The sequence below is a fragment of the Pseudophryne corroboree genome, chromosome 5 (assembly GCF_028390025.1).
Source record: "Pseudophryne corroboree isolate aPseCor3 chromosome 5, aPseCor3.hap2, whole genome shotgun sequence".
Classification (NCBI taxonomy): Eukaryota; Metazoa; Chordata; class Amphibia; order Anura; family Myobatrachidae; genus Pseudophryne; species Pseudophryne corroboree.
The window spans coordinates 177,984,825-178,007,679 of NC_086448.1; the positions used below are offsets into that span (position 1 = coordinate 177,984,825).

At 47.8% G+C, this 22,855-nt stretch overlaps 1 protein-coding gene across 3 annotated transcripts in view; it reads left to right on the forward strand.

Moving 5' to 3' along the window:
- Positions 1 to 22,855, forward strand: part of UBE3C (ubiquitin protein ligase E3C) — a 418,441-nt gene that overhangs the window by 104,582 nt on the left and 291,004 nt on the right. For all 3 annotated transcript variants that reach the window (XM_063921903.1, XM_063921902.1, XM_063921904.1), the window contains exon 8: positions 7,793 to 7,946. In XM_063921903.1, coding sequence (XP_063777973.1) covers positions 7,793 to 7,946 — 154 coding nt within the window. The remainder of the gene's footprint in view (positions 1 to 7,792; positions 7,947 to 22,855) is intronic.

Consider the following 22,855-nt stretch of genomic DNA (forward strand, 5'->3'; position numbering starts at 1 on the left):
CCTCCGGTGTGACTCCAGATTACCTTAGCGGGACCAGGGGGTCATAGCATGGGGAAAGCGATTATTAGTGTACTAAGTCCCCTTTCAGGGTACTTAGTCTGCGACCTGGCTAAGCTTGGCATTAGCGATAAGGGTGCGGTGGGGGCTGGCTCCAGATAACTCTGTGTTTTCCTGAAGGGCTCTTTGTGGGTTAATTGTGCTTAACTTTTTCCTGTGTGTGTGTGTGTGTGTGTGTGTGTGTGTGTGTGTGTGTGTGTGTGTGCTGGCACATTTACATTACATTACATTGTACAGCGGAGTGTTCCTCTTCACCAGGGGGCTCACTACTGGGTACTCAGGGCATTGCACCTTCCCAGAATTGCGGTGCTGAACCAGAATGGGTTAATTCCATTGAGGGAATGTTTTCAAATACTTGTACAAAACTATCCCACAATGAGAAAGAGACGCAATACTTAAGACAGACTGTGGATGAGTTTTTGAATAGAGACTCAGTCCACAAACCAGTGTCTCAATCCTCTCCTATTTGTCTGCAAAAACGATCTCTGGCCCATATCCTGCGGTCTGACTCTGACGGGTTAGACATGGAGGAGGGTGAGGTGGATTTGGAGGGGGGGGGAGCTACTCTGTCACAGGGAATAGAGGCTATCAGATATGTTCTGCAAATTCCTGATAAGGTGGAGTGTGAGGAATCTTAATGTAAATAAGAAGTCCTCAGTCACTTTTCCTACGTCAAAGGAATTGAATACCCTGTTAGAAGAACTGTGGGTTAATCCTGATAATAATTTTCAAATCCCTAAAAGGTTGCTCTCATCTTTTCCTTTTACTCTGGAGGATAGGAAAAAATGGGAAAATCCAGCGATGGTGGACGCATCAGTCTCTAGGCTGTCCCGAAAAAAAATTGTATTGCCTGTCCCTGGTGCAGCCTCCCTAAAAGATACGGCTGATCGTAAAATTGATACTACACTCAAATCATTGTACACAGCTGCTGGGGTGGCCCAGAGACCCACTATTGCATGTGCGTGTATCACAAAAGCCATTGCTAAATGGTCAGGTAACCTAATTGAGGGGTTAGATTCCTTGTCTAGGGGTAATGTTATCTTACTCCTGCAGCATATACAGGACTCTACGAACTTTATGGTGGAAGCCATAAAAGAGATTGGTTTGCGTAATGCACGCACCACCGCTATGGCACGCAGGGGCTTGTGGCTAAGCCAGTGGACTGCTGATGCGGACACCAGGAAAGGCGTGGAAGGCCTACCATTCACAGGAGAGGCCTTGTCTGGAGACGAATTAGACAAATGGATCTCCAAAGCTACTGCAGGGAAGTCTTTGTATCTTCCTTCCGTAGCTCCCCCAGCCAGGAAAGCTTATTCATCTTCAAATTTACAGTCCTTTCGGACAGCCAAGTTTAAGGGTAAATCCAGAGGTGCTTCTACGGCCTCCAGAGGCTCAAGAGGTAAACCACGCAAACCAGCAACTGCAGATGTTCAGGAACAGAGCTCAGGCTCTGCTTCCTCAAAGCCTTCAGCATGACGGTGGGCCGCGAGGCCTGGAGGACTGTCAGGTGGGAGCCCGACTAAAATTCTTCAGTCACATCTGGTCAAGTTCGTTCCGGGATCCCTGGGTAATATTATTTCCCAGGGCTACAGACTGTTTTTCCAAGAGCTCCCACCTCAAAGATTCTTCAAATCAGGCTTACCAGTTTCACAAGAGGCAAATATAACTTTACAGCAGGCCATCCAAAAACTGGTACAGACTCTGGTCATTGTTCCAGTTCCACCTAATCTACACAACAAGGGGTATTCCAACTTGTTTGTAGTACCGAAACCGGACGGTTAGGTACGACCAATTCTGAACCTCAAGTCCTTGAACCCGTACTTACGAGTGTTCAAGTTCAAGATGGATTCTCTGAGAGCGGTGACCTCAGGTCTGGAGGAAGTGGAATTCCTAGTGTCTCTGGATATCAAGGATGCGTATCTTCACATAACGATCTGGCCGCCTCATCAAGCTTATCTACGGTTTGCACTGCAGGACTGTCACTACCAGTTCCAGGCCCTGCCATTTGGGCTCTCCACGGCACTGAGGGTGTTCACCAAGGTGATGGCAGAGATGATGTTTATACTCCGCAAGCAGGGAGTGAACATAATTCCGTACCTTGACGATCTTCTGATAAAGGCACCGTCCAGGGAGGGGTTGCTGGACAGCATTGGCCTCTCAACCAAACTTCTCCAGGATCACGGGTGGATTCTGAACCTTCCGAAATCTCACCTAGACAAACACGGAGGCTCCCATTCCTGGGAATGATACTGGACACGGAGTCGCAGAAAGTGTACCTTCCATTGGAAAAAGCATTGGTAATCCAGTCTATGGTTCGGGATGTCCTGAACCCAGATATCAGTGTATCTATGCTTTCGCCTTCTAGGGAAAATGGTGGCCTCTTATGAGGCGATTCAATACGGAAGGTTTTACGCAAGACCCTTCCAGCTCGATCTGTTGAACAAATGGTCTGGTTCGCATCTTCACATGCACCAGAGGATTCGTCTGTCGCCAAAAGCCAGGATCTCCCTTTTGTGGTGACTACAGAGCTCTCACCTCGACGAGGGTCGGAGGTTCGGAATTCAGGACTGGATCCTGTTAACCACGGACGCAAACCTCCGAGGTTGGGGAGCAGTCACCCAGGTGGTGCAGTTTCAAGGAAGATGGTCAAGTCAGGAAGTCGTCCTTCCAATCAACATTCTGGAACTCAGGGCCATATACAATGCCCTTCTGCAGGCCTCTTATCTTCTTCAGGATCGGCCATTCAAGTCCAGTTGGACAATGTGACAACAGTGACGTACATAAACCAACAGGGCGGAACGAAAAGCAGAGCAGCAATGTCAGAGGTGTTAAGAATTCTCATATGAGCACAAAAAAACACTGTGGCATTGTCAGTGGTCTTCATTCCGGGAATAGACAACTGAGAAGCAGACTTCCTCAGCAGACACAACCTGCACCCGGGGGAGTGGGGCCTTCACCCGGAAGTGTTCAGGTGCTTGACACGTTGGTGAGGATATCCACAAATCGACATGATGGTCTCTCGTCTCAACAAGAAGCTCAAGCGGTATTGTTCCAGGTCGAGAGACCCACGTGCAGGGGCGGTAGACGCTCTGACTCCATGGGTCTATCAGATGGTGTACGTGTTTCCTCCACTTCTTCCTCTGATCCCAAGAATTTTCAAAAGAATAAAAAGGGAAAAGGTTCAAGCAATACTCATTGCTCCAGCCTGACCAAGAAGGGCCTGGTACGCAGACCTCCTAGAGATGCTTCTCGAGAATCCGTGGCCTCTACCTCTTCGTGAGGATCTTCTGCAACAGGACCCGTTCGTCTATCAGGACTTACCGTGGATACGATTAACGGCATGGAAGTTGAACTGTGTCTAGCCAGAAGAGGGATCCCTAATAAAGTTATCCCGACTATGATCCAAGCCAGGAAGGGGGTAACATCTAAGCATTACCACCGTATTTGGAAGAAATACGTCTCTTGATGTGATAGCAGAACTTATTCTGCGGTGGAATTTCACCTGGGACGTTCCTGCTTTTTCTGCAGGTAGGTGTGGATGTGGGCCTACGTCTGGGCTCCATAAAAGTCCAGATTTCAGCCTTGTCCATTTTTGTTCAAAAGCAATTGGCTTCTCTCCCTGAGGTCCAGACGTTTTTGAAAGGTGTTCTGCGCATCCAACCTCCCTTTGTGCCTCCCACGGCACCTTGGGATCTCAATTTGGTGCTGCAGTTCCTCCAATCGGACTGGTTTGAACCATCACAGGAGGTGGACGTAAAATATCTTAAGTGGAAGACCGTCACACTGTTGGCCTTGGCTTCAGCAAGACATGTGTCGGAGCTGGGGGCTTTGTCCCACAAGAGCCCCTATTTAATTTTCCATGAGGACAGAGCTGAACTCGGAACTCGTCAGCAATTTCTTCCGAAGGTGGTGTCTGCATTTCACATCAATCAACCTATTGTGGTTCCTGTTATCACCGACACTTCCACTACTTCAGAGTCTTTGGATGTTGTGAGGGCTTTGAAGGTATACGTAAAGAGGACAGCTCGTCACAGGAAATCCGACTCGCTGTTCATCCTATACGATCCCAATAAAATTGGGTGTCCTGCTTCAAAGCTGACAATTGCACACTGGATCAGGCTCACTATCCAGCATGCTTATTCCACGGCAGGCTTGCCGGTTCCAAAATCTGTACAGGCCCACTGTACTAGGTCGGTGGGTTCTTTCTGTCCGGTGTGTCTCTGCTTTACAGCTCTGCCGAGCAGCTACTTGGTCAGGTTCGAACACGTTTGCTAAGTTCTACAAGTTCGATACTTTGGCCTCTGAGGACCTTCAGTTTGGTCAATCAGTTCTGCAGGAACCTCAGCACTCTCCCACCCGGTTTGGGACCTTTGGTACATCACCATGGTACTAAATGGAACCCCAGTATCCTCTAGGACGTAAGAGAAAATAGGATTTTAATTACCTACCGGTAAATTCTCTTCTCGTAGTCTGTAGAGGATCCTGGGGTCCATTTAGTACCATGGGGTATAGACGGGTCCACTAGGAGCCATGGGCACTTTAAGAATTTGATAGTGTGGGCTGGCTCCTCCCTCTATGCCCCTTCTACCAGACTCAGTCTAGGAAACTGTGCCCGAGGAGACGGACATACTTTGAGAGAAGGATAGATAAAGATAGTGGTGAGATTCCAAACCAGGGCACACAAACCAGGGGAAAGCCATGCTAACCAGACTTGAAACAGGAACAGCAACGGCTGAACCAAACAACAATACTAAACCAAGTAACATTGCAGGAAGAACGAAGCACCGGGCGGGCTCCCAGTATCCTCTATGGACTACGAGAAAAGGATTTACCGGTAGGTAATTAAAATCCTATTTTAATGCCTCATCTAGCATATGAAGTCACTTTACTTGGTTTTAAAAGCCTATTTTTTAAAAAACATATTTTATTATAGAATTGTATATGGAAATTACATAGATCAAAGGAGAATAACACATGTGTCTGTAAACCTAAAGATTCAACATTGGTGCATCAAGAATGTGTGTAGACGTCAAGTTTTCAATCTGGATAAATAATAGAACAGTACAACATGTAAACATTGTATGTTGTTTCACAAAAACTTAGAAGGGAGGGCATCCCAATGTCAAGGTTTCTAAATTATACCAAGAGGTCAAGCTTATTGCTGCAAGGAGAATATCATTCTATTTGAGGGTAATCATGTATGAAAGGCAACCAAACACCAAAGAATTTATCGGCATTGCTCTCATTGTTGAGAGATGTTTCCAACCAGTCCATATGGATTAAAAACCTATTTTATCATTCTACTTACCCTCCTCTAGGATCAGACCTCTAAGCGGCGAGTTAAAGTCATACCAGTGGGCATGAAGTTCCTCTGAAATGGTCTGATGAAGGCACTTCATGACCAGCATCTTTGAAACATTAGCGCACATTTTCTATGGCGCAGCCAGGCATCGCAGTGGTTTCTAGCAGCACATTGCAGTGAATTACATTATTCCCTGAGTATTTTGTGGTGTTTTATAAAGCGCCCATGGTGACATGAGATATCAGTGTGAAAGTGTTAAGTGCGCACGTGATCTGGTCAGTCAGGCTTACCTCCCAGCAGCTGCATCCCGTGACATACATGTGTGTGTAACCACATCTAAAAGATCCAATGGCTCTGTTCTTTTGATGAAAGGCCAGATCATGCAGCGCATACTTAAGCACTGATTCAGTGTTGCATCAAATTCCATTAGCGTGCAAACATTGGGGGGTCATTCCGAGTTGTTTGCTCGCAAGCTGCTTTTAGCAGCTTTGCACACGCTAAGCCGCCGCCTACTGGGAGTGAATCTTAGCATATTAAAATTGCGAACGAAAGATTCGCAATATTGCGAAAAGACTTCTCTGTGCAGTTTCTGAGTAGCTCGAGACTTACTCTGCCAGTGTGATCAGTTCAGTGCTTGTCGTTCCTGGTTTGACGTCACAAACACACCCAGCGTTCGGCCAGACACTCCTCCGTTTCTCCAGCCACTCCCGCGTTTTTCCCAGAAACGGTAGCGTTTTTTCACACACTCCCATAAAACGGACAGTTTCCGCCCAGAAACACCCACTTCCTGTCAATCACATTACGATCACCAGAACGAAGAAAAAACCTTGTAATGCCGTGAGTAAAATTCCTAACTGCATAGCAAATTTACTTGGCGCAGTCGCACTGCGGACATTGCGCATGCGCATTAGCGACTAATCGCTCCGTTGCGACAAAAAAATAACGAGCGAACAACTCAGAATGACCCCCATTGTGTTTTGTTTTTTTAGCAAACTGCACATGCGTGTGTGCCTGCATTTGCAACTTGGAGCATTTTATTTAGTCATATGGATTTTATCCAAATCTCCACTTGTGGCTGGGTGGATGTAAATGAGCAGGAAGAAGTGTTTGCAAGTTGCCATGGGCATATGCAGAAATCTGTCAGACTACAGTCTGATCTCATGCACCAAGGATAAGGTTGGTGCAATTGCACGCCGACTACTGCTTTCACCAGTGGATGGGTGTGGCAGTGCGGTCTCAATACTGATAAAAAGCTGCATTTATTTTTGAAGATGAAAAGCTGCGGCCACGTTTTGTGCAACTCTGAATGATGCCCTTAGTGTGATCATGGTCCTGGTCAGCATCAGGGAAATCTTGTTCTGAATATAATTGTGCACTCTTGATTGTCCAGTTGGATCTAAATTGGTGTAATTGGCTAGTAAAATTGAAACATGGACACCTTTTTAGGCTGTTGCTCATCTGCATTTACCTCTATGCTCAATAATGCAATGCAAATGGACACATCACTCAGAACTCTCTCCGTAATTTTGTCTTCGAAATAAAAATATTATTTTGAAAACAAGTTTGCCTCCGCAGTGTTTATAAATGTGTTATCTATCTTCTGTAGGATTTTGGTAGATTTATACAAAACCATTTGCCACATTAACTGTGACTTTACTGACACAATATGCCCAGCTACACTAAGTGTAACTTCATAGGCACAGCATGCCCTGCTATCCTGACAGTAACCTTATAGGCACAGCATGCTCTGCTACACTAACCGTTACCTTACAGGCACAGCATGCCTTGCTACACTAACCATAACCTTATAGGGAAAGCATGCCCTGCCTTACAGGTACAGCATGCCCTGCAACACTAACCGTAACCTTACAGGCACAGCATGCCCTGCTACTCTAACCGTAACCTTACAGGCACAGCACGCCCTGCTACACTAACTGTAACTTTACAGGCACAGCACGCCCTGCTACACTAACCGTAACCTTACAGGCACAGCACGCCCTGCTACACTAACCGTAACCTTACAGGCACAGCACGCCCTGCTACTCTAACCGTAACCTTACAGCACAGCATGCCCTGCTACACTAACCGTAACCTTACAGCACAGCATGCCCTGCTACACTAACCGTAACCTTACAGGCACAGCATGCCTTGCTACACTAACCATAACCTTATAGGGAAAGCATGCCCTGCCTTACAGGTACAGCATGCCCTGCAACACTAACCGTAACCTTACAGGCACAGCATGCCCTGCTACACTAACCGTAACCTTACAGGCACAGCACGCCCTGCTACACTAACTGTAACCTTACAGGCACAGCACGCCCTGCTACACTAACCGTAACCTTACAGACACAGCATGCCCTGCTACACTAACCGTAACCTTAAGAAATTGTAATTACTATTCTTCTAAATAAAAATGTTTTCTTTTACTAGGATACTACCGGTCGCTCTACTTGTTGGTTAACAACAGACTTCCATCCAGCATTGAATATATAGATGTCTTTAAAGTTCCCATTGCAAAGATTCTATTAGAAAATATTATGAAACCATTGCACTTTATGTACAACTCCTGCTCTGATGGTGCAAGGTAAGATAACATTTACTGTTTATATCCATCCTATCTAGCTTACCCAACGAGAATGTTCACATTGAGTAATGGAATCCTAAGGATTGTAGGCGGTGGTATGCCTGCAGTAGAGTGTTATTATAAGGTCGTTCTGTAGGTCGCTTCTCTGACAATAGAAAATGGCCTTCTTTTTGCTGTTAAATAAATGTTAATACATTTTTGTAGTGCGCAGCTCATTGGACATGTTTTCACCGCCATACTGGGTTTGAGGCGTTGGGCATGTAGTCATAATGTCAGCGTTTACAATGTAGACAGGTGTGATGTTGAAATGTCCGCATTTGCCTAATGTCGACATTCTGAACTGGTAGGAGGGTAAGGCTACGGGAGAGCAGCTTCGGGTTAGGCACTAGTGGGAGGTTAGGATTAGCAGTATATATGCCGCCGTTGGCACCGCTGGATCCACCAGAAGTTTTCACCTGACCTCCGACCTGAAAGACATTGCTGGAGACGCTGGACCCTGTGTACCATCCAATCATGTTGACCTTTCATTCGTGTCATGATTCGTGACATGATGAATGGTGACGTGGTCAATGTCGACATCAAAAATATTGGCATTATGAATGTTGACAAATTATACCACTCCCGAGGCCTTGCTGCCATGTATAGTAAAGCATTCTTGTTTTAACTTTTTTTTTTTTCCTCTACGTCGGGTTTTTAATGCCTCATTTTTACAAGATCATACAGGCTTTATTACTTCAATAGTCAGCCTCCACTTTGGATTGTTTTCAGTGGAAAGCATCACGTATAGATCCTTTTCTTCCTGACCTGGGGCCCTTTATTTAGAACAATAAACCAATGTGGTTAATTGCAGATTGCCTTGTGTGCGTCACCGTGTGTGCATTGTAATGTCAGAGTCATCCTAGTTACCTAGTGATGAAACGCAGCTCCATACTTTACCCTGGCTTACGCTTGTCACCTCAATATGCAACTAAAATATTGTCATATACATAGGTGTGCGCAGCTAATTGTATTAGGGGGTGCACCGCCGGAGGGGCGTGTCTACCACTACACAGGGACATGTCTAGAACTATTTTACATTCTTGCGGATGGCTTAATCTAATTTCTCCCTAGTTCCTAATAATAAAGTATATATAATACATCCCAGAGAAATGAAATAAAATTTCTCTAACGTCCTAAGTGGATGCTGGGGACTCCGTCAGGACCATGGGGAATAGCGGCTCCGCAGGAGACAGGGCACAAAAATAAAGCTTTAGGATTAGGTGGTGTGTACTGGCTCCTCCCCCTATGACCCTCCTCCAAGCCTCAGTTAGGTTTTTGTGCCCGTCCGAGCAGGGTGCAATCTAGGTGGCTCTCTTAAGGAGCTGCTTAGAAAAAGTTTTTTAGGTTTCTTATTTTCAGTGAGTCCTGCTGGCAACAGGCTCACTGCATCGAGGGACTTAGGGGAGAGAATTTCAACTCACCTGCGTGCAGGATGGATTGGATTCTTAGGCTACTGGACACCATTAGCTCCAGAGGGAGTCGGAACACAGGTCTCACCCTGGGGTTCGTCCCGGAGCCGCGCCGCCGACCCCCCTTACAGATGCTGAAGATTGAAGGTCCGGAAACAGGCGGCAGAAGGCTCTTCAGTCTTCATGAAGGTAGCGCGCAGCACTGCAGCTGTGCGCCATTGTTGTCACACACTTCACACCAAGCGGTCACGGAGGGTGCAGGGCGCTGCTGGGGGCGCCCTGGGCAGCAATATTTAATACCTTTATGGCAAAAGAATACATCACATATAGCCATTGAGGCTATATGTATGTATTTAACCCATGCCAGTTATCTAAAACTACGGGAGAAAAGCCCGCCGAAATAGGGGGCGAAGCTTATTCTCCTCAGCACACAGCGCCATTTTCCTGCTCAGCTCCGCTGTGAGGAAGGCTCCCAGGACTCTCCCCTGCACTGCACTACAGAAACAGGGTAAAACAGAGAGGGGGGGCATTTTTTTGGCGATATTTTGATATATTTAAGCTGCTATAAAGAACAACACTTATATAGGGTTGTTCCCATATATATTATAGCGCTTGGGTGTGTGCTGGCAAACTCTCCCTCTGTCTCCCCAAAGGGCTAGTGGGGTCCTGTCTTCGATAAGAGCATTCCCTGTGTGTCTGCTGTGTGTCGGTACGTGTGTGTCGACATGTATGAGGACGATGTTGGTGTGGAGGCAGAGCAATTGCCGATAATGGTGATGTCACCCCCCAGGGAGTCGACACCGGAATGGATGGCTTTGTTTATGGAATTACGTGATAATGTCAGCACATTACAAAAATCAGTTGACGACATGAGACGGCCGGCAAACCAGTTAGTACCTGCCCAGGCGTCTCAGACACCGTCAGGGGCTGTAAAGCGCCCTTTACCTCAGTCGGTCGACACAGACACAGACACTGAATCTAGTGTCGACGGTGATGAAACAAACGTATTTTCAAGTAGGGCCACACGTTATATGATCACGGCAATGAAGGAGGCTTTGCATATCTCTGATACTGCAAGTACCACAAAAAGGGGTATTATGTGGGGGGTGAAAAAACTACCTGTAGTTTTTCCTGAATCAGAGGAATTAAATGATGTATGTGATGAAGCGTGGGTTAACCCAGATAGAAAAATGCTAATTTCAAAAAAGTTATTAGCATTATACCCTTTCCCGCCAGAGGTTAGGGCGCGCTGGGAAACACCCCCTAGGGTGGATAAGGCGCTCACACGCTTATCAAAACAAGTGGCGTTACCGTCTCCTGATACGGCCGCCCTCAGGGATCCAGCTGATAGGAGAATGGAAACTACCCTAAAAAGTATATACACACATACTGGTGTTATACTGCGACCAGCCATCGCCTCAGCCTGGATGTGCAGTGCTGGGGTCGTCTGGTTGGATTCCCTGACTGAAAATAGAGCAATTAAAGGATGCTTTCCTTTATATGCGAGATGCTCAGAGAGATATTTGCACTCTGGCATCGAGAGTAAATGCGATGTCCATATCTGCCAGAAGGAGTTTATGGACGCGACAGTGGTCAGGTGATGCGGATTCCAAAAGACATATGGAAGTATTGCCGTATAAAGGGGAGGAATTATTTGGCGTCGGTCTATCAGATCTGGTGGCCACGGCAACTGCCGGAAAATCCACCTTTCTTTATCATCCACTAGGGGTCACTGGAGTACTCTTGGGATATGGACGGCTTCCACCGGAAGAAGGCACTGAATAAATTAATTTTTGAGACTACTCCTCCCCTCCATATCCTCGAGCACTTCAGTGTTTTTTCTGTGCTCGACACAGTTAGAAGGCATAGTGGAGCTCGTCCACGAAGTATTGGAATTTTTTTTTTAGTTCCTAAGTTTTTCTTCTTTTCAAGGATTTCCACGTCCTTTCCCCCCTTCTAACAGGCGTGGGTCAGGGACAGTGGAAGCGGCTGAGAACAGCCGTGAGTGTCGGACCTCTCTGTAAAGAGCTCCCTCACTCCACCTGCAGGCTGCCTGCAAAAAGCTGGACGGAGCTTGGATGAGAAGCCCCGTCATAGACTTTGGTCACGGTCCAGGTATGTTAGGGGCGGTCAGCTCTTGCTGCCGCTCCACTGTTGGGGATTGTATTGGGTACTCACCGCTGCCCGGAGCGCGTGTGCATGGGCCGCATCACGGCTCCATGCGGCGCGCTCTCACTCTCCGCTCCCAGCATCTTAAATACCAGACCGCTGCTCCCCGGCGCCGCAGCAGCGCTGCCTGGCTACACAGACACTCCGCAAAATGTGTGTGGCGGGCGGGTGCGCGTGTGCATAGGCCGCTCCAGGGCTCTATGCAGCACGCTCGCTGCTTCCGCTATCCGCCCGCAGCAGCCGAGGAGTTCCCGCTGCCTGGGCCTACAGGTACAGGCCGCTCACACGGCCCTATGCAGACTTCCACAGGCCCCGACCCGGTGCTGTACACGGAGGTCGTGGGAGTGGGGGGGGGGAGACATTGGCAGTATTTGGCATGCTTAATATGTTAATGTTCTCCTGTCTGTTCCAGGTTTCCTTTATTACATCTCGGCTAAGAGTGGTACTAGGGGAATTTTGGGGTCAGTTTTCTTATTGCTGGCAGGCACTGCACTTGCCTGATATATACCAGGAACTTTGGTATTATTACTGAGTCGTGCAGTCTGTCTGTGTGTAGTTTGTATTGTCTGTCTTTTATAATGAGTAAGACACCAGCAAAATCTAAGAAACATTTTTCATGTCATGTCTGTAAGAGTGTGTTGCCTGATGGATCCACCACATGTACAGCATGTGTTGTTAATACAGCCATAAATACGATTTCAGAAGTAAAACCACCATCTCTGGACCCTCCATGGGCTTTACTTGCAGATGTATTAGTTGGTTTACAATCAGAGCTGGCCGCCTCTCGTGAAGAAAGAGAGGCGGCAAGATCTGAGTTTAAAATGAGACCATTTGAGTTACCAGAGTCTCAATCTGGTCAGAGGCCCACCTTGAGTGGAAAAGATAAATTTCCTTTTCCTAATAATTCTCCAGTCTCTGGGATACTAGACCTCACTGAACAGGAGTATGAGGAGGGCGAAATAGGGCAACAGTCAGATAGTGACGATTTTGACAGCCCAGGTATTGACAATCTCATCAGAGCAGTACGTCAGTCGCTGGAGTTTACGGAAACTGAGGAGCCCCTGACGAATGATGAGGTAGTTTTTACTAAACGACAGAGATCTCCGATGTGTTTCCCTATTTCGGAATCTCTTAATAAAATGTTACTGGAATCACGGAAAAATCCGGATAAACGGTTTTCTATTCCTCGTAGATTTAAATCGAGTTACCCGTTTCCAGAGTCCATGACCGCTACTTGGGAGAACCCACCATTGGTGGATTCATCCGTATCCAAACTTACAAGGAAGTTAACCATACCAGTACCAACTGCTACTACGCTTAAAGACCCTGCAGATCGTAAAATAGAGGCTATGCTAAGGTCCATGTATACAGCAGCTGGAGTGCTGCTGAGACCTGGGTTGGTTGGCATTTGGGTTACTAAAGCTTTAATGGTATGGATAAAAGAGCTCAAGTCGGCTCTGCAAGATGACCATCTTATACTTCTCGCGGATCAAATCTGGGAAGCTGCTGAATATCTATGTACAGCTTCTACTGACGTCTGTCAGCTTACTTCTCGCCTGTCCTCATCGCTAGTCATAGTACGACGAGCACTTTGGCTGCGTTCTTGGCAGGCGGAGACGGAGGTTAAAAAAGGTATAGAGACATTGCCTTATGATGGCGAGAAGCTTTTCGGTCCTGAATTGGACAAATGGATTTCTGAGGCTACTGGAGGAAAGTCTGTGTTTCTTCCATCGCCTACAACTATACCTAAACGGAAATATTCTGGTCCGGCGTTCAAATCCTTTAGAACTCAGCCCTTTCGTGGGCAGGGCACAGGAGCAGTCACGCCTGGTAGAAGAGGTCGGGGACGTAGTGCTCGACAATCCAATGCACGTCGTCAAGACACTAAGACCACTAACAAACCAGTGGCATGACGGGCTCCCAGCCCATCTCGGATCTCCAATTGTGGGAGCACGCCTTCAGAGCTTTCAGGGGGCGTGGCTGCAGACGTCCACAGATGGGTGGATCCGCAAGTTAGTATTAGAGGGTTACAAAATAGAGTTCGATTATCTTCCGACAGGAAGATTTTTCACGACAGGACTGCCTGTGTCGGACGACAAGAAAGCAGTTCTGCAGGTTGCCATTCAGTCTCTGCTGAATGCTGCAGTTGTAATTCCGGTCCCCGTGCAGGAACAGGGGCAGGGTTATTATTCCAGTCTGTTTCTGGTACCAAAACCAGATGGCTCAGTCAGGCCAATATTGAACCTAAAAGGTCTCAATCATTACGTCACTTACCACAGATTCAAGATGGAATCTCTCAGGTCAGTAATTGCAGGGTTAGAGCCGCAGGAATTCATGATTGCACTGGATCTCAAGGATGCGTACTTACACATTCCGATTTGGCCACCTCACCAGAGTTTCTTAAGGTTTGCGATAAGGCGAGACCATTACCAGTTTCAGGCTCTCCCGTTTGGCCTCTCATCAGCGCCTCGGGTATTCACCAAGGTAATGTCCGTGATGATAGCTCATCTCAGGTCCCTAGGGGTAATAATTGTTCCGTATTTGGACGATCTACTCATAAAGGCTCCGTCTCAACAATTGCTTCTCCAGCATGCTTTGCTAACGTACAATGTACTAGTTCAGCACGGTTGGATAGTCAGTTTAAAGAAATCACATCTAATTCCGTGTCAGCGACTTCAATTCCTAGGGATGATTCTCGATACAGTAAAACAAAAGGTTTACCTGCCACAACAGAAAGTACAGGTCATTCGTCATCTGGTGCAATTAGTGCTCAAGCCACGCACAGTCTCAGTACATTTGTGCATTCGCCTTTTAGGCACAATGGTGGCGGCTTTCGAAGCACTTCAGTTCGGAAGGTTTCACTCACGTCCGTTTCAACTGGAGGTGTTAGCGCAATGGTCGGGATCACATCTGCAGTTGCACCACAGGGTGAGATTGTCGCCACAAGTCAGGGTGTCTCTTCTCTGGTGGTTAAAAATACACAATCTATCTGCAGGGAGACGATTCGGCGTCGTGAATTGGATAATTCTGACAACAGACGCAAGTCTCAGAGGTTGGGGAGCTGTAGTTCAGAGTCATCGGCTCCAGGGCCTCTGGGCAAATCACGAAAGATCGCTATCCATAAATGTTCTGGAACTCAGGGCGATTTACAATGCTCTAAGACAAGCAGTGTACATGTTTCGTTTTCAGACTGTTCAGGTGCAGTCAGACAATGCGACGGCAGTCGCATACATAAACAAACAAGGAGGAACGAGAAGCCGCATGGCAATGCGGGAAGTAGCTCGGATCCTCAGATGGGCCGAATATCACCAGGTGATATTGTCGGCAGTGTTCATTCCGGGAGTGGACAACTGGGAGGCAGATTTTCTCAGTCGTCGGGATTTTCATCCAGGAGAGTGGGCATTAAATCCAGAAGTATTTCAGATGTTGATCCAGAAGTGGGGGTACCCTCAGGTGGATCTGATGGCATCCCGCCACAATCATCAGGTGTCACGATATGTGTCCAGAACAAGAGATCCAGGGGCAGTGGCGGTGGATGCTCTCACAGCCACGTGGCCGTACAGCCTTGTGTATCTGTTTCCACCGTTTCCGCTGCTCCCGCTGTTGCTAAAACGGATCAAGAGAGGGTCCGTCACAGTCATACTAATAGCGCCTCATTGGCCTCGGAGGGCTTGGTTCTCGGATCTCCTCGGGTTACTCGCAGACGATCCGTGGCCACTCCCACTACGTCCGGACCTGTTACAACAGGGTCCGTTCCTTTACCCCGATTTAGCGCGGCTGCGTTTGACGGGGTGGCTGTTGAAAAGGCCATCTTAAGAAGAGAGGGCATTCCTGAGTCTGTTATACCAACCATGGTACGAGCTAGGAAGCCGGTTACGGCAGCTCATTATTACAGAATCTGGCGTACTTATATAAGTTGGTGTGAAGCTCGGAAATTTCCGACATCATCTTTTAATTTATCCCGTCTTTTGTTATTTTTACAGATGGGGTTAGATGGAGGACTACGTCTTTCCACACTAAAGGTGCAGGTATCTGCGTTGTCAATTTTCTTTCAAAGGAAATTGGCCTCGTTGCCGTCAATACATACGTTTTTACAGGGTGTAAAGAGGATACAGCCTCCTTTCATTCCACCTACAGCACCATGGGACTTGAATCTGGTTTTAGATTTCTTACAGTCCGATTACTTTGAACCTTTACGACAAGTGGATATTAAATTTCTCACTTGGAAAACGATTTTTCTTTTAGCCTTAGCTTCGGCTAGGCGTGTTTCAGATCTGGGTGCCTTGTCGTGCAAGTCACCGTATTTAGTTTTTCATGATGACAGAGCGGAACTTCGGACGAATCCCGCTTTTCTACCAAAGGTAGTGTCGTCTTTTCACATCAATCAACCAATAGTAGTTCCTGTGTTAACAGGAGATTCTGGAACGTTGGATGTGGTTCGCGCATTGCGCATCTATGTATCCCGAACGTCTACTGTGCGTAAAACGGATACGTTGTTTGTTCTCTATGATGCGGCTAAGAGGGGTTGGCCAGCCTCTAAGCAAACCTTATCCAGATGGATCAAACTGACCATACGTCAGGCTTACCTTTATGCTAGGTTACAGCCACCTACTTCAGTAACAGCTCATTCCACACGTTCTGTGGGAACGTCATGGGCAGCGAGTCGTGGGGCTTCTACGACACAGCTTTGCCGTGCGGCTACTTGGTCTTCAGTGCACACGTTTGTGCGCTTTTACAAGTTTGATACTTTTGCGGCATCAGCATCTAGCTTTGGCCGTTTAGTGTTACAAGTGCCAAACAGCTCTCCCACCACGGAGGAAACTTTGGTACATCCCAAGAGTACTCCAGTGACCCCTAGTGGATGATAAAGAAAATAGGATTTTGGTACTTACCAGGTAAATCCTTTTCTTTGAATCCATAGGGGGCACTGGACGCCCACCCAGAGCAGTTTACCTGTTTTAGGAAGTTCAGTGGTTCTTATGGTAACACACTTTCACGACTGGTTTAAATTTAACAAGGGTTAATCAGTTATGGTGTCAACTGTTTAGTTGTCTGTTACGTTTTGTGTCAACTTTATTGTTGTCCGTGAGATTATATGTAATTCTCCTTTGGTCAATCTCTCTATCGATCCTGTTCGGCTCAGTAAAAAACACTGAAGTGCTCGAGGATATGGAGGGGAGGAGTAGTCTCAAAAATTAATTTATTCAGTGCCTTCTTCCGGTGGAAGCCGTCCATATCCCAAGAGTACTCCAGTGCCCCCTATGGATTCAAAGAAAAGGATTTACCTGGTAAGTACCAAAATCCTATTTTTTACCTCAGACCCCCTCCCAACAGAAAAAGACACCGTCTTTTCAGCCGCAGTCCTTTCGGTCCTATAAGAACAAGCGGACAAAAGGACAGTCATATCTGCCTCGGGGCAGAGGAAGGGGTAAGAGAGGGCAGCAAGCAGCCCCTGCCCAGGAACAGAAGCCCTCCCAGGGTTCTGCAAAGCCCTCAGCATGACGCTGGGGCCTTACAAGCGGACTCAGGAGCGGTGGGGGGTCGACTCAAGAATTTCAGCGCACAGTGGGCTTGCTCACAGGTGGACCCCTGGATTCTGCAGGTAGTATCTCAGGGTTACAGGTTGGAATTCGAGAAGTCTCCCCCTCGCCGGTTCCTAAAGTCTGCTTTGCCAACGTCTCCCTCAGACAGGGCGACGGTATTGGAAGCCATTCACAAGCTGTTTTCTCAGCAGGTGATAGTCAAGGTACCCCTCCTACAACAGGGAAAGGGGTATTACTCCACGCTATTTGTGGTACCGAAGCCGGACGGCTCGGTAAGACCTATTCTAAATCTGAAATCTTTGAACCTGTACATACAAAAATTCAAGTTCAAGATGGAGTCACTCAGAGCAGTGATAGCGAATCTGGAAGAAGGGGACTTTATGGTGTCCCTGGACATAAAGGATGCTTACCTACATGTCCCAATTTGCCCTTCACATCAAGGGTACCTCAGGTTCGTGGTGCAAAACTGTCATTATCAGTTTCAGACGCTGCCGTTTGGATTGTCCACGGCACCTCGGGTCTTTACCAAGGTAATGGCCGAAATGATGATTCTTCTGCGAAGAAGAGGCGTATTAATTATCCCTTACTTGGACGATCTCCTGATAAGGGCAAGGTCCAGAGAACAGCTGGAGGACGGAGTAGCACTAACCCAACTAGTGCTGCAACAACACGGGTGGATTCTGAATTTTCCAAAATCTCAGTTGGTCCCGACGACACGTCTGCTGTTCCTGGGAATGATTCTGGACACGGTTCAGAAAAAGGTGTTTCTTCCGGAGGAGAAAGCCAGGGAGTTATCCGAACTTGTCAGGAACCTCCTAAAACCAGGGAAAGTGTCTGTGCATCAATGCACAAGAGTCCTGGGAAAGATGGTGGCTTCTTACGAAGCAATTCCATTCGGCAGATTCCACGCACGAACTTTTCAGTGGGATCTGCTGGACAAATGGTCCGGATCGCATCTGCAGATGCATCAGCGGATAACCTTATCGCCACGGACAAGGGTGTCTCTTCTGTGGTGGTTGCAGAGTGCTCATCTGTTAGAGGGCCGCAGATTCGGCATACAGGACTGGGTCCTGGTGACCACGGATGCCAGTCTGAGAGGCTGGGGAGCGGTCACACAGGGAAGAAACTTCCAGGGAGTATGGTCAAGCCTGGAGATGTCTCTTCACATAAATATACTGGAGCTAAGAGCGATTTACAATGCTCTAAGTCTGGCAAAACCCCTGCTTCAGGGTCAGCCGGTGTTGATCCAGTCGGACAACATCACGGCAGTCGCCCACGTAAACAGACAGGGCGGCACAAGAAGCAGGACAGCAATGGCAGAAGCTGCAAGGATTCTTCGCTGGGCGGAAGATCATGTGATAGCACTGTCAGCAGTATTCATTCCGGGAGTGGACAACTGGGAAGCAGACTTCCTCAGCAGACACGATCTACACCCGGGAGAGTGGGGACTTCATCCAGAAGTCTTCCACATGATTGTGAACCGTTGGGAAAAACCAATGGTGGATATGATGGCGTCCCGCCTCAACAAAAAACTGGACAGGTATTGCGCCAGGTCAAGAGACCCTCAGGCAATAGCTGTGGACGCTCTGGTAACACCGTGGGTGTTCCAGTCAGTGTATGTGTTCCCTCCTCTGCCTCTCATACCAAAGGTACTGAGAATTATACGGCAAAAGGGAGTAAGAACGATACTAGTGGCTCCGGATTGGCCAAGAAGAACTTGGTACCCGGAACTTCAAGAGATGCTCACGGAGGATCCGTGGCCTCTACCTCTAAGACCGGACCTGCTTCAGCAGGGACCGTGTCTATTCCAAGACTTACCGCGGCTGCGTTTGACGGCATGGCGGTTGAACGCCGAATTCTAAGGGAAAAAGGCATTCCGGAAGAGGTCATTCCTACACTGGTAAAAGCCAGGAAGGAGGTGACTGCACAACATTATCACCGCATTTGGAGAAAATATGTTGCGTGGTGTGAGGCCAGGAAGGCCCCCACGGAGGAATTTCAACTGGGTCGATTCCTACATTTCCTGCAAACAGGATTGTCTATGGGCCTCAAATTGGGGTCCATTAAGGTTCAAATTTCGGCACTGTCGATTTTCTTCCAGAAAGAATTGGCTTCAGTTCCTGAAGTCCAGACTTTTGTAAAAGGAGTACTACATATACAGCCCCCCGTTGTGCCCCCAGTGGCACCGTGGGATCTTAATGTAGTCTTGGATTTTCTCAAATCCCATTGGTTTGAGCCGCTCAAATCGGTGGAGTTGAAGTATCTTACATGGAAAGTAACCATGCTACTGGCCCTGGCTTCAGCCAGGAGAGTATCAGAATTGGCGGCTTTATCATATAAGAGCCCATATCTGATTTTCCATACGGACAGGGCAGAACTGCGGACACGTCCTCATTTTCTGCCTAAGGTGGTGTCAGCGTTTCACCTGAACCAGCCTATTGTGGTGCCTGCGGCTACTAACGATTTGGAGGATTCCAAGTTGTTGGACGTGGTCCGGGCATTGAAAATATATATTTCAAGAACGGCGGGAGTCAGAAAGTCTGACTCACTGTTTATATTGTATGCACCCAACAAGATGGGTGCTCCTGCTTCTAAGCAGACGATTGCTCGTTGGATTTGTAGCACAATTCAACTTGCACATTCTGTGGCAGGCTTGCCACAACCTAAATCTGTCAAGGCCCATTCCACAAGGAAAGTGGGCTCATCCTGGGCGGCTGCCCGGGGGGTCTCGGCATTACAACTCTGCCGAGCTGCTACTTGGTCAGGGGCAAACACATTTGCAAAATTTTACACATTTGATACCCTGGCTGAGGAGGACCTTGAGTTCTCTCATTCGGTGCTGCAGAGTCATCCGCACTCTCCCGCCCGTTTGGGAGCTTTGGTATAATCCCCATGGTCCTGACGGAGTCCCCAGCATCCACTTAGGACGTTAGAGAAAATAAGAATTTACTTACCGATAATTCTATTTCTCGTAGTCCGTAGTGGATGCTGGGCGCCCATCCCAAGTGCGGATTGTCTGCAATACTTGTACATAGTTATTGTTACAAACAAATTCGGGTTGTTATTGTTGTGAGCCGTCTGTTCAGAGGCTCCTACGTTTGTCATACTGTTAACTGGGTTCAGATCACAATTTATACGGTGTGATTGGTGTGGCTGGTATGAGTCTTACCCGGGATTCAATATCCTTCCTTATTGTGTACGCTCGTCCGGGCACAGTATCCTAACTGAGGCTTGGAGGAGGGTCATAGGGGGAGGAGCCAGTACACACCACCTAATCCTAAAGCTTTATTTTTGTGCCCTGTCTCCTGCGGAGCCGCTATTCCCCATGGTCCTGACTGAGTCCCCAGCATCCACTACGGACTACGAGAAATAGAATTATCGGTAAGTAAATTCTTTTCTCTATCGTCCTAGTGGATGCTGGGGTTCCTGAAAGGACCATGGGGAATAGCGGCTCCGCAGGAGACAGGGCACAAAAAGTAAAGCTTTAGGATCAGGTGGTGTGCACTGGCTCCTCCCCCTATGACCCTCCTCCAAGCCTCAGTTAGATTTTTGTGCCCGGCCGAGAAGGGTGCAATCTAGGTGGCTCTCCTAAAGAGCTGCTTAGAAAAGTTTAGCTTAGGTTTTTTATTTTACAGTGAGTCCTGCTGGCAACAGGATCACTGCAACGAGGGACTTAGGGGAGAAGAAGTGAACTCACCTGCGTGCAGGATGGATTGGCTTCTTTGGCTACTGGACATTAGCTCCAGAGGGACGATCACAGGTACAGCCTGGATGGTCACCGGAGCCTCGCCGCCGGCCCCCTTGCAGATGCTGAAACAAGAAGAAGGTCCAGAATCGGCGGCATGAAGACTCCTCAGTCTTCTTAAGGTAGCGCACAGCACTGCAGCTGTGCGCCATTTCCTCTCAGCACACTTCACACGGCAGTCACTGAGGGTGCAGGGCGCTGGAAGGGGGGCGCCCTGGGAGGCAATGAAAACCTATTTTTGGCTAAAAATACCTCACATATAGCCTCCGGGGGCTATATGGAGATATTTAACCCCTGCCAGAATCCGTTAAGAGCGGGAGACGAGGCCGCCGAAAAAGGGGCGGGGCCTATCTCCTCAGCACACAGCGCCATTTTCCCTCACAGAAAGGCTGGAGGGAAGGCTCCCAGGCTCTCCCCTGCACTGCACTACAGAAACAGGGTTAAAACAGAGAGGGGGGGCACTAATTTGGCGTTAGAAATATATAAAAAAGATGCTATAAGGGAAAACACTTATATAAGGTTGTCCCTATATAATTATAGCGTTTTTGGTGTGTGCTGGCAAACTCTCCCTCTGTCTCTCCAAAGGGCTAGTAGGTCCTGTCCTCTATCAGAGCATTCCCTGTGTGTGTGCTGTGTGTCGGTACGTGTGTGTCGACATGTATGAGGACGATGTTGGTGAGGAGGCGGAGCAATTGCCTGTAATGGTGATGTCACTCTCTAGGGAGTCGACACCGGAATGGATGGCTTATTTAGGGAATTACGTGATAATGTCAACACGCGGCAAGGTCGGTTGACGACATGAGACGGCCGACAAACAATTAGTACCGGTCCAGACGTCTCAAAAACACCGTCAGGGGTTTTAAAACGCCCGTTTACTTTAGTCGGTCGACACAGACACAGACAGGGACACTGAATCCAGTGTCGACGGTGAATAAACAAACGTATTCCTTATTAGGGCCACACGTTAAGGGCAATGAAGGAGGTGTTACATATTTCTGATACTACAAGTACCACAAAAGAGGGTATTATGTGGGATGTGAAAAAACTACCGTAGTTTTTCCTGAATCAGATAAATTAAATGAAGTGTGTGATGATGCGTGGGTTCCCCCCGATAGAAAATATGGGCGGTATACCCTTTACCGCCAGAAGTTAGGGCGCGTTGGGAAACACCCCTTAGGGTGGATAAGGCGCTCACACGCTTATCAGAACAAGTGGCGGTACCGTCTATAGATAGGGCCGTCCTCAAGGAGCCAGCTGACAGGAGGCTGGAAAATATCATAAAAAGTATATACACACATACTGGTGTTATACTGCGACCAGCGATCGCCTCAGCCTGGATGTGCAGAGCTGGGGTGGCTTGGTCGGATTCCCTGACTAAAAATATTGATACCCTTGACAGGGACAGTATTTTATTGACTATAGAGCATTTAAAGGATGCATTTCTATATATGCGAGATGCACAGAGGGATATTTGCACTCTGGCATCAAGAGTAAGTGCGATGTCCATATCTGCCAGAAGATGTTTATGGACACGACAGTGGTCAGGTGATGCAGATTCCAAACGGCACAAAGGTGTATTGCCGTATAAAGGAAGAGGAGTTATTTGGGGTCGGTCCATCGGACCTGGTGGCCACGGCAACTGCTGGAAAATCCACCGTTTTTACCCTAAGTCACATCTCTGCAGAAAAAGACACCGTCTTTTCAGCTTCAGTCCTTTCGTCCCTATAAGAGTCATATCTGCCCAGGGATAGAGGAAAGGGAAGAAGACTGCAGCAGGCAGCCCATTCCCAGGAACAGAAGCGTTCCACCGCTTCTGACAAGCTCTCAGCATGACGCTGAGACCGTACAGGACCCCTGGATCCTACAAGTAGTATCCCAGGGGTACAGATTGGAATGTCGAGACGTTTCCCCTGCGCAGGCTCCTGAAGTCTGCTTTACCAAGGTCTCCCTCCGACAAGGAGGCAGTATGGGAAACAATTCACGAGCTGTATTCCCAGCAGGTGA